The sequence below is a fragment of the Zonotrichia leucophrys genome, chromosome 17 (assembly GCF_028769735.1).
Source record: "Zonotrichia leucophrys gambelii isolate GWCS_2022_RI chromosome 17, RI_Zleu_2.0, whole genome shotgun sequence".
NCBI classification, from domain to species: Eukaryota; Metazoa; Chordata; class Aves; order Passeriformes; family Passerellidae; genus Zonotrichia; species Zonotrichia leucophrys.
This window is the reverse complement of record NC_088186.1, coordinates 5,782,462-5,795,146: the sequence shown is the minus strand read 5'-3', so window position 1 is coordinate 5,795,146 and position 12,685 is coordinate 5,782,462. Positions and strand designations below refer to the sequence as shown.

At 43.1% G+C, this 12,685-nt stretch overlaps 1 protein-coding gene across 16 annotated transcripts in view; it reads right to left on the bottom strand.

Moving 5' to 3' along the window:
• The window catches only part of DNM1 (dynamin 1), a 65,353-nt gene that overhangs the window by 40,050 nt on the left and 12,618 nt on the right, over positions 1-12,685 (bottom strand). For all 16 annotated transcript variants that reach the window (XM_064728071.1, XM_064728059.1, XM_064728062.1 and 13 more), the window contains exons 2-4: positions 1,294-1,367; positions 616-765; positions 57-260 (exon numbers count right to left, since the gene is read on the bottom strand). In XM_064728071.1, the coding sequence (XP_064584141.1) occupies positions 57-260; positions 616-765; positions 1,294-1,367 (428 nt within the window). The remainder of the gene's footprint in view (positions 1-56; positions 261-615; positions 766-1,293; positions 1,368-12,685) is intronic.

The window sequence follows — 12,685 nt, the reverse complement described above, 5'->3', positions numbered from 1 at the left end:
CAAATGAAAATCAGACCACTGTCTAGTAATGCCTGGATAAATCAAGAGACATTTACCTTGAGGATCCACCTCCTTTGCAATCTTCAGGGCATCAGAATTGGCCAGATCAGAGTTGGCTGGGGATACTGCTAGGATGAGGCAGTTCTCTTTGGTGACAAACTGCATGAGCATGTCTCGGATCTGGAACTCGATGTCAGGGGGCTGATCCCCTACAGGGACTTTTGTCATCCCCGGCAGATCCACCAAGGTCAGGTTCAGGACTAGACACAGGAATTAGCACAAGAGATTGTTAAGGTAGGATTGTTCTGGTCTTTAATACCACCTGTAGTTAGAGTGACTCCAATAAGGGATAAGAGATGTGCACACAAAGCTTTCCATTTCCTTCTTGTTATGGGTCAGTGTGAACCAGCTGCAGGTTGTTTCTACTGTGATTGTCAATGATCTCATCACCCTCCCCTTTAAATCACTTGTTTTCGCACTGATAGGAAAATTGTGCCCTCAGAGTCCTTCCACATATGCTACACTGAAGGGGAAGGGATGACAGTACTTTGTTTTCAGTTCACAATGGGGTGCAGAGCCTTCTAGGAGAGCTGGTCCCTCTGCATTAGGACTCACCATGGGGAGAGTAGACTCGGAGATTGATGGGCACAGGGGAAATCCCTTTGTTGGAGCCAGTAACACGATCTGTTTCAGCCTCAATCTCCAAACGGACCTCCTCAAAATCGGTGAATTTCTTTCCTTTGCAGTGTAGGAACTCGCCATATTCTATGTAAACAGAAGCAGAGTCAGAAATAGTCACCAAAACCAGAGAAACACTCAGAAGTGTGATGAAAGAATCACATAATAAAACACAATTAAAGGGATGAAGTCTGGCAAGGGCCTTTCCCAACAGAGTTTGCAGGTTGGAACAGTAGTTACTGCAGTCACGTTTATGTGGGCAACATCTGAGATAATTCAATTGAGCCCAACATCTTCACCCCCTTAATTCACTTCATTTTCAGCAGGGTCCTCTGGCTTTTAGGTCTTACTCATGAGAGGCACAGCTGCATAGGCAAAGGAAAATTATGATGTGTGTGCATGAAGCCTTGAATAATAAATTAAAACAAACAAAAAAACCCCATTAAGAAGCATTTTACTTCTCAACACTTAATGCATTAGATGTTAAACAGGCAAAAAGGCTGCAGGTCATTTTTCCTTAGGAAAATCCTTATTTATTTTCTCCAGTGATCAAATAAGACCTTCCTGACTAGGACAGCAATCCAGCTGGACACACAGGGCAGGGAGCTCACATACCTGTGCTGGCATTGACCAGCTGAAGGACCAGTGGGCGCCGGGTTACGATGCCAGATCCACGTGGCAGAAAGTCCCTGCAATGAAACAGGAAGTTTTGGATGAGTGTGTGATTGTTTCCTTCCCTTTTTACAGCTTTTCTGCTTCTAGAAGTGTACATGGACTCTAAGGGGGAGCCCCAGCTATGAGTACAAAGAAGTTTAAGTGACTAAAACAAAGTGCCTCTCCTTGAGAAGGGCAAGAGCTTGTTCTGAAGTAGTTTATACTCACATTATACCCTCTAATCGTGTCTGTGGCAGTACAGCTCCTCCAGCTGAAGTTCCAAGTTAGCTAACAAGCCCATTTAATACAGCTGTCTGTACTTTGGAAAAAAATACACTTTCATCTTTCAGAAAGAAAAGAGAAGCTGACACAGAGCCAAAGAACTAGCATGCCTCCTTTTGGCAAAAACAATTACACAAATTCACTCACACCCTGCACTTGAGGCTTGAGAAGACACCACATTGTCCCAGTGTGCAAACACCACGTGATACAACTGAGAAAATAACCAGCAGCCAAAGGCTTGTCTCCACACAGGGTCTCTCCTGGCTATAACTATCAAGATATCAGGATTGCCAAGGCAAAAGCAGCAGTTTCTTTCTGCATTTAAGAGAATCCAGAATTTTTGTGTACTTCCAAGTAATTTCAAGGGAAAGCAGCCTTGTACTAACACTCTCCAAATGCTGACTTAGCAGCCAGAGCCCACCAGTTCTCCTTTGCTTTTCCTTTTTTTCCAATCCAAAGCCAGGCGTGCTCACTGCATCTGCTGATGACCTTGCTAGTTTGTGGTCTGGTTTTCTACTACTTGGCTGTTCATGAGGCTCTTCAAGAGCCACTGAGCAGTTCTGAAAATATCAATTGCTTCCTCACCTACTGAGGGAAGCATCGCTTCAAAATATGTTTCCTGCAGCATGAACATAAAATTCTCTGTTAAAAGAAGCCCTGCCTACACTGGCAGGGTTCTGGCAGACAATCCTCCTTCCCTTCAGAACTGTGGCAAGGAATAATTTTGCTGATTCAGGAGTAACTATTGACTCTGCTAAATAAGAAATCCAGGGCTCTCCACTTTGAGGTAATTCTCTTATTCCTGCATGAACTTAAGACTGACAAAGTCCATGAAGATGAGAAGTGAGTTTGTTTCAGACAAGGCCTTGAGCAGCCCTGTCCCAGCTCCTGGTCTGGCCAATCATGTCCTGTGTAACCCTATGCAAGTTATTCTGCTTCTCTGTATTTCCATTTTCTCAGCTATAAAAGTAATTTCCCATCTGTGGGAATGTCAGAATAATTTGGTAATATCAAAAACTGAAGACTAGGTTCAAGTGAAATGAGTGTAAGGAGGCACTGTATATCTTCTAACACCTCAAATAAAAAATATCACCTGTTAATTACTAAGTCAGGAGTAATGGAACTTCAGTTAAAATTAGACTGAAACTCATTCTCATTATTTTAGACTTTCCAGAAGTATAAAGAGTTAACTGGGGGTTGCCTTTCATTTGATTTTCAAATAATACAGCTCTAGTTTTTCCATTCCAGTGGGATTAACCCTGGAATCTCTGAGACACTGCATCATTCTAACAGTTTTCTGCTGTCTCAGCTCCATTCCTATAGATGTCTGTGGTCAATATGTGGAAAAATCCTATCCTTGTATCAGTTGTTAGCATAACAAATCCATTTGAGTGCCACTAAATTATTTTGAACTTATACCTGAGAAAAAGGAATCATATTACTACAGATTCCCTTTCCAGCACACCAAGACAGTCCTCTAGTTATTGGTTTCCAACCTGCAGTATCAAATCTTGCTTTACTGTAGAAAAAGGACCACTTGCATTTATAAGCATGAAATCAATAGGAAGCAAGATCCTATTCATGCTGCACTATGTGTTCCTGCAACTTTCTGCTTTGGTTAAAATCCCAATTTCTCTGCTGTCCTTATCACAGCTACTAAGAAAAAAAATCTCAAGACAAAGAGAGATAGAAAGCCTATGACATTGGGTTCCAGCATTATTTTTCAAAGATCCAATTTATTTGTTAATTCAAGTAGTTCTCAGGCTATTTCAAGGAAAAACCCTCACGTCCTCTAGAGGACAAGACAACAACTAAATATGCAAGATTTTGTCACCTAAACCAACAATCTTTAGTGCTGCTCTAGTTCTGAGTGAAAATACATCAAATTTGATCCCTAATATCAGAAAATGAATGCAAAAAATTCTTACCCACAAACTATTGGGAGGAACATGCAGTTCAACTTTCAAATCTTCTCTACACTCGACTCCTATTAGGAGTCACAGCCAAAAAGCTTTATTACAAAAAACCTACAATTGGAGCAGTATCATCCCACACTATCCATGTTATTTCCTACTCTTCATTTAATGTCTCTCTACAGTCTGCTGGAAAAACCCCTTCCTCCTCCAGCTCCAGCTAAGCCTTTTGTGGGATCTCAGCACCTCAGGACTGAGGTGCCAAGTCACCGAGACCACCCTTGGGGGGCTCGGGAGTCCTGGAATGTTCCAGAAGTGTCTGGTGGCTGGACTTTGACCCTACACAGGGGACGACACCTGTATGAGGATAGGAGGATTTCACCGGGGTGAATGGTGAAGGGATTAGTTAATTAGAGAGTGAAACACAGGGTTTAGGATTTATGTACAGGGGGGTTTAGAGAAGTAAGATGGAGGAATTGGGGCGTGTCCTGCCCTTCTTCTTCTTCTTCTTCTCCTCCATCTTCTGTGGTGATGGTGGCACTTTGGGATTGGTCATTACTAAAAGTGCACCGGGCAATAAGGGTGAAAGGTATTGGGGAAAAATGATAAATATTGTACACGTAACTTTGGGTATAAAGATAGGTGACCGCCCGGAGGGCTGAGGTGTGTGCTCATGGCTGGCTGCTGAGCAGAGCTCTGTCGGGCCGAGAGAAAATCTTTTAGATAAACAATTAATAAACACAGAGACCAAGAAAAGAACTGAAGCCTCTTCTCGTCCTTTGAAACGCGGCTGCCCCAAGGCCACCCCGGGCCTTTCCAGGCCATCCAAACAGCCGAAAATCGGACAGCCTTTCAAATGATAGAAAGCAAAAAGCAGGAATTAGTAAATTCCGTGGGGAGCTGGCTGAGTGCTGAGGAGCAGCAGGAGTGGAGAGCCCTGCCTGCCCTCTCGCAGGGTGCACAAACTGCTGCTGCAAATAAATACAGCCACAGAGCACCTGTGGCACAGACAACATGCCCATACAGCCTGAGCTCACCTCAGAGCCTGAAGGAAGAGCTACACACACAGTTATTGCTCCAAAAGAGCAGCCCAAAGTGATGCCACCAAGCTGGAAACAGGAAGGCAACACACCAGGTAAAAACCACAACACTGCCAGGTGACCCAGGCAGGCAAGAGCAGAGGGGTTAAAATGGCTTATTCACTTCCAGCAGGGCAGATGTTGAGGGAGGAAAAAGAAAGATGGAATAAGTCTTCAGAGATAAAATTATATAAAGGCTTTGAGTGCTGAGACAAGGCAGCCTGTAGCATGGCAGCAGAGCCTCATTACATACATCACCATACATGACTGCCTGAATTATGTTACTCAGGTTGAGGGCACCAACCCCCTTGTTTTCCACTTTCACTCTTTATCTTAACAATTGGGAAATCCTTTTTCTGTTTCTTTGTTTGTAACACACAGAAGTGCACGACAACATTTGATTTCCTGTGCTTTAAAGCAGGAATACAACACTGTGCTACTCCTCCAGGCTAGGCTTCATCTAGAAAATACACAAAGCAGCAGCTAAAACAGACAGAGCTGTATGCAGGGAATATAAATATTAATTTGCTTGTAGCTTTCTTAGCTATTGACTCAAAATTCTGAATCAAGATATTGAGGTATCAGTTCTAGCAATGCAATTCCAAGCATTTTATCAAGGTTGGAAAACCAGGCTCAGATAATTACATTGCCTAAATGATCACTTATTGGGAGACTTATTTCTATGTATTTCACAGTCTTTTTTATTAACAACAGGCAAAGAGAATACTGAGGTGGGTAAATTCTTGGCCAGAGACAGATCTCCTCTTCTAACACAAAGAACCAAGGATGCAAATCTTAACAGGTCTCAGGATGAAAGAGTTCAGGCAGGGAAATGACCTGAAAAGGCATTTATTGTTGTATTTTGCATTGCTCAGTTCTGAAGTGCTTACACATGTTCTTGACTAGCCACCTCAGGGCAAGCACAGTCACAGCATCCCCTCCAGTCCCATTACTATTTTCATATGCAGAGCTGCATGAGAGTGCAGATTTGGGCTGAAAGCTGCATTCGTAATGCAGTAAAAAATACTGGGAAGGCAGCTATTGTAGAGCAACACCAAAATAAAATCCAAACACCTTGAAAACACATTAAAGCAATCTTGATGTCATGCAACAATCCATTTATAATCAGAGCACTGGGAATTGGGCTTTCCTTAATTGTTTTCTTGTTTGTTTGTTTGAGGCTTTTAACTAAAGCCAGACACTATCTACAAAAAGCCTTCATGCATTAGGAAACTTAGAATCCTAGAGAACAGAAAGGTTAATAGTGGCTATTAGTGACCAAAAAAAACCCACCTCTGCTCTACAAACAAGTTTCAGAATTCATTTAATGACTTGCACAATACAAAGGATTAGAAGTTAAAAGTAGCATCAACCAAATACACTTTGCCCAAACTATTCATAAAACAAAGGAAATGGACAAACTGCTTGTATAAATCAACATATATTGTATGGAAAGGGAAGCAAAGACAGATGCAATCAAAAAAAGCAGGACACATACCCATATGGAAAGCTTGGGATTACCTGAAGAGGCACACACTGAGACTTTCAGACACTTTTCTTGTGTTTATTCACTGTTGCTACACTGAAGAAAATGTGACTGACTGTCCATTAAAAGATATTTAGATGAGTTAGTTTGCTGCAGTAGGGGCACGTTTGTGTCCACACACACAGAGTCTGCTCAGACCAAAGAACACTTCTTTACTCCTTTGGTCAAACACTTGGATCTGTTGTTTTCCTGTGAAATGAGACACTGGAGGACTCAAAGCAATTCTTTGAGCATCTCAGTGACTGTTAGGGGCATGTTGTGCCTGCTCCACCAGCTTTGCTGGAATAAATGCTCTCAAATCCTGATAAGTACAAGAGAAGTGATTGCCTGAGCCAGTCTGTCCCTTCGTGCTTTGCCAGAAGTGTCAGCTCGCTGCTTTAGGTTTGTGCTCTAAGGCTCAGAGATTCCTGTAACATTTACAGTGCTGTTTCATTCCAGCAATCTGGTGTTTGCAAATCTCTTTTTGACCCTGTAGCCATGATATCAGAAGTGATAACCACAACTTGCTAACAGGGAACAGCAAGAATGGCATCCCCACACATCAGCTCAGGCTGCAAGTGCTTCTCCATAGATTCTCTTCCACTGCAAATATGAGCATCATTTATTCTCTACTTCCACCAAATTCAAGTTTTGCACCTTCTCTATCTGTGTTTCTGAAAGGATTTTGAGTCAAAGCTTTTCCATGCATGATTATTGTCTTCACTGAAGCTGCAGCAGAACTCTTCAGCAGTCAGAACCAAAAGAGTCCCAGGTACCATCTCTTGGTCCACATGAACTCAGACCTTGCTCTCCCTGTCTCCAGAGAAGCACAAAAAGCTGTTTGTAGAGGGCTCTGAAATACAAATCTAGGCCTAGTCTAGACAAACCAACAGCATAGTTGCAGTCAATTGTTTGCCAGACCTTTGAGATTTTTGAATAAGAATGCTCTAGAGAAGGTAAAGCCTCAATTGAAGAGCCAAAACAGCAGTTTATGAAGACATAAAAGTAGTGGCAAAGAACAGAAGGGAACACCAGCATCTGATCATTTAATTTCTACTTGATTTCTTATTAAACAGCTATAGAAAAACAGGGTATTAAGGGATGTGATTAATCCCCAGTTTGGATTATATTAGTTTCAGAAAATTAAAATTCACACAGCCTCCATAATTTCACAGGGCTGTTTGTATTTTAATTTGAGTATTTGTAACTTCCTGTGTTCTGATGGTGCCTGGGGACAGCAATTCAATCAGAAATGCACTGCACAAAGCAGTATGCCAATATACCACAAGAAATACAGTTCTATCCCTATGGATTTTACTGTCTGCTTACACAGTTCAGACCTGCTCCTGCCTAAGCTTCAAACCATTTTCATCTGTCAAGGCTTACAATTGATCATTCATCATTCTCACACACTCAGATCAAGAGTTCCTCCTCAGCTCCTGATGGCACAGGGCTTTACAAGAATCCCAAGCCAATCCTGGGGTATTGGTACCTTTGACACATGATTCTTCTGATCACCCTGCTCATCAGCAACAGTGACATTTTCACACAAGCTGCATTCTGTGGACAGCTTACACATTTCTCTGAACAGCATTTCATCTCACAGCACTTGTATTTTCAAACATGTTCTTACTTCAGCACATCAAAATGAATCCTTAACACACAGGCTGACACCTATGGGGCACTTGAACCACACACTGAAAGTATTTATATTAATCATATTGACTCCTAAAACAAACACCTCAAACAGCAAGAGCTTTGTACTTTTTGGTCACTGACTCCTGGTGCTCCTTCACAGTAGACATCATGTAGTTCTATACAAGGAAGAAATTTGCAGAACTGCCCTTGGAGCACCTTCCTGGTCTGATCCTTCAAGCAACATGCAAGTATATTTGTAAGCAATTCCACAATTCAGGTGTGGGACAAGAACAAGGACAAGTTTGTTCTTTCCTCTGCCACCCAGCAGGTTGCCAAGAGGGCTGCATTGCAGATTCAGAGTTTCCTGCTAACTTGGTGCCTCTGTGAGCTCTTCTCTTGCCTGAGCAACTTCTCAACTAAAAAAAAGCCAGACAGGCCAAGAGGAACAGCAAGCATTAAAAACAAGTGCATTATGAACAAATCATCCATCAACCTGCTATTCTGTTTTCCTCTGCCCAAAGCTTTCATATTCCTTTCATACTGCTTCACATCAACTTGGACACCAGTCATACAGACTCATAATCATAATCTAAATCTTGCTCCTAGTTAAGCCATGGTTTTTTCCATTAAGGTTAGCACTTTCAAATAACTTTAAGCCAGAGGATGTGCATTATTTATCAGCCAATCCCCACAGCACAAGTATGCCTAGTCCTGACCCACAGTGAACAAGAGCAATTCCATAAGCACTTGGCATAATGTAAATTCTTAGGATGCAATTGGTACTGGCCACACAATGGATACATATAGAAATAAAGATCTATTGTAAGTACAGCATTTTCCAGTATACTGGCAATATTATTGTGCACAATGATTCATTATTCAAGAAAACAATTGTGAAAAATAGACAGGCAATAGTTCATGAGTGTCATCATAATATACATGTTAGGAGAAACAAAAAAAAATAAAGAGAAGGCTTCTCACTGCCTTGTACCTTGGGTTCCTATTTACAATAGTGCAGAGGGAGGTTAACACTATTGTGTTGGCTTGGAACACTTACAATTGTTTTGTTAAATAATTCTGACCCTCAAACAGCCTCTCCAGCACCTGGCCACTCCTCCCAAGTACCGTTCCCCAAGTCAGTAAGCAAAAGGACCAAACAGCCTCTCAAGTGTTTGCTGTGTTTAAGGTGAGTTCCCAGGGACTGCCCAGAAAATTCCCAGGTGCTGCCCAAGCAGGGGAAAACACAAGTGCCAGTACAAGCTGGACACATTTGTAACATAATACTCCTTAATTTGCAAACAGCAGTCAGAGAGGGTAGAGAATGAAGTAGAAAGTAATTCTGGAGTTGGCACCTTCTCCCAGTCTGCCTGGAGTTGTTCTGTTCCCTCATGCAGAATTGCACCTGATACCAGCACAGGCCAGCAAGAGGTTCTGCCCAGGGTTTTGTGCAGACTGAGGCACTGAGGTTTCCAAACATGAAAGGACAGCAGCCAGGCTAATTCAGTGTAATAAGTGTAGCAACAGTTGTATTACATGTTCACACCACATCCTGCTCCAGAACTGACATGATTCTCACCACAAGAATCACCTTTGCTGGGGTTCCTGCACCTCTTTTACCAATGACCAGGATATGCCATGTTCTGGAGCTCTCCTGTATCTTCTTCCCACACTGTGCTCTCACTTCATTCAAAATAAGAAAAATACAGTGTATTTATAGAGTTAACATATAAACTCAATAAAGCCACATCAGAAACCTACATCTATTGCAAAACACAGCATTTCAAAAACCACAATGACCCCACACCAGTCTCTGCTGAAAAGACAAGAAACCTTTCAGGAGACTGCCCCCTCCAAGAGAATCCACCTCCATAGAAAGCTGCATGCCTGGCTGTTTGAGAGCCTACACAATGAGTTTGGCAAATCAAATCCAGTTCCTCATGGACAGGCATAATGGTGAGGTTTGTTTCACTGACATTTGGGGTAAATGATGTGCCACAGAGGGACAGATTGAATTTCAAGTTTCCATCTTAGCCATTTTATCATCAGCTTGTCTCCTCACCCTGGGACACAACACAATTACTGGCCACTGATTTACATATCCAGAGATGACATTGTCCAGTACTTTGTAGTGCCCAGATCTTTCTTACAGAACAGGAGAAGGATTTTTGTTACTGAATTTTTGTTGCTGGAAGGCATTGTCATATTCATGTGCTCTCATGCCTCTGGGAGGATCTACATGCCTTGAACATCACAAGTGTTAATCAAAAACGTGTTTTTCCCACTCAGAATGTGTTTGTTGAGCCAAGTGTGGGCTGAGGGGGCTCAGACAATGAGAGAGGAACACCCAGGGGCAATGTTCTCTCACATAACTGATACTTCACCTGCAGTGGCTGTGTTCAGTCTCCTGCCTGCAGCACCTTCCTTAACACTGCCAAAGCCAGAAGGAAAGCACACAGCAATTTTTACATGAATGCTCTCTTGGAAACAGCTCTCTCCCCCACCCCTCCCCAAGCACACTAAATTCTGCTTTTCTGCCTTATCTCTCACTGCACAGACTGGTTCCCAGGAGCCATCCATAGCAGTTGGGGCCTCTTTAATCCACTCTTTCCACATCTCCTTTCTCTGCATCTCAGCCCCTCTCCTGTACATGCTTCTATGCAGGTTGCTGGAAGCAGTAGGATAAGTTTTGCTATTGTTTATTTTAATTTGATTCCTTTGGGCTGATTTTTCTGTTTCACACTCCACTAGCTTCAGGATACATCAAAATCTGGAAGACAGCTGTGTGCATCATGCCAAGTCATGGCTGTGCTGGAGCTGCTGTGCACCAGTTCATCAAATGCACAACAACCACAGAGCCCTCATGGCTGCCCTGCTGCTTCCACAGGGCAAGGCACTTCCAAGGAAGTCACAGACAATTTTACACTTCCAGTCAATGGCCTGAGGGCCTGCCAGCATGCAGACTAAACTGGCACAGCCATGAGTCTGCCCCAGGCATTTCTGCTGCTGTATGTCTGCAGTAATTCCAGCACACCCCAGCTCTGTGCTTGGTAAACCTTACAGCAGGATCTGGCCTGACTTTCAAGGTCTAAATATAGACATATTTTTAGATGACCTGAAAGTAAAGCAGAGATATTGCTGCATTCTTCTGATGCACCCCTGCAAATCCATAACCAGGATTATCCCATCCAATTGACTCACTGGCTATATTACAAAGCATAAAGAAAGAATTTCTGCTGGAAGCTGCCCTTCATCCCTAACTCAGTTTACATAACATGGAATACAGGAAGTCCCTATACAGTAAGGGGAGACAGAAGCTGAGCAAAGAGAATTTCTCCCCATTACAGAGAGTTACACAGCTCCTGTCCTACATTCATAGGAAACAAGGAGTACCTTGGGAAAAGGTTCAAACACACACAGGCATTACCCTTTCTGTCAGTTTTCCATGGTCTGCCTTCTTTCCATCTAGAAATACAAGCTCTCCCTCTCAGTCAGTGCTACAGCCTGGATAGGTAAGTGCCTTTAGGACCTGAGAGTCTGAAATTCAGAGGTGTTGGTTAACTCCTTCAGAAGGACCAGAACTAGGATCTTGCATCAGGCCAGTTTGAAGAGACTTAGTCCTACTGATCACTAAGAATATATGGGGTTTAGTAAAAACTCTTCTTATTTGAACCTCTTTGAGGGTCATATTCATGCTCTGATTCCTTCTGTGGTTACATGAAGTTACCTTTCATTTTCAAAAAAAAAAGGTCTCAAAATCATCACCCCTAGTCACAGCACTTCAAGTGCTGGGACTTTCTGAGATCAGTACAACAAACTGGATTTAGAATAATTTCATCACCAAGCATCACTTGAAGCTTGTCTAAAGATCTCAGCTTCCCCCAGACCTTGCAGACACCACTAATATTTTTCAGCTCTTGTGAGGTACAAGCAGAGCTCATTCCCTCAGCCATCCCAGCTGAGGAGTCTGGGTGCAGCTGCCTGCACTGCAGTGCAGCTCTCCTCTGGGGCTATGAGTAACCAAGGTTAAACTCTTGGATTTTCAGTGCCATGGAGGGCTGTGACCCTGGGAATCCCACAATGGGGGCAGATTGGAGCCACGTGCTTCCCTCCCTAATTGTGATCACTGGCTGGTAGATAATCCCTTCATGGGCTGCTGCTCTGCAATTGCTGTGCAGCAACCAATCCAATCTGAGAGCCAGAACCAGGCCCAGGGGTATAATTCCCCTCCTACTTCCCTAAAACACGGTGAGATCTACTGTTTCCATAGAAACAAATCAGTTTGATGTCCACACAGCTCCTGCATCCCTCACTGGTGGGCATCAGCCCCAAGCTGCTGAGGTTTTAAGCAAGTGTCTACAGTTATAGGGCAAGAGTTTGGAGGAGAAACAAGAGGCACTCCCAGCACCCAAACCTGACCATCTCATCCAAAATGTCATTTAATTCAGTTCATCTCAGCTGTGAGAGAATTAATCAGGAATATTCTTCTCCTCCTCCATTTTGAGGGTTGAGTTATCTGCCAGCTCCCTCCCTGCTATCTCCCTGCAGATGGGTTAGTCCAGAATACGTGAGGACGTAGAACACAGATGGGAAATCAAAACAGAATACTCCAGCACCTCACGTGCACTTGTGAGCCAATTTACTCTGTGTTTCTGCAGGTAAAAAACTGTAAAGGCATTTTGTTGTTTGGAGTTCTGCATTTTACTGTGGAGAATTATTTAGAGAGTGGTACAGCCTACAGTGCACTGCCTGATCTCAAAAAGTCACTGCCCGTTATAGCAAATGCCGCATTGACTCCAGGCTGCAGAGCTGGGGAAGCACAAAACTGCAGCACTGCTGCTCTGCAGCTTCCTCTAGGATTTTCTGGGTAATAGAAAATGAAATCCTGGATTTTGTTTGCTGCCTTGGGATATTCACGG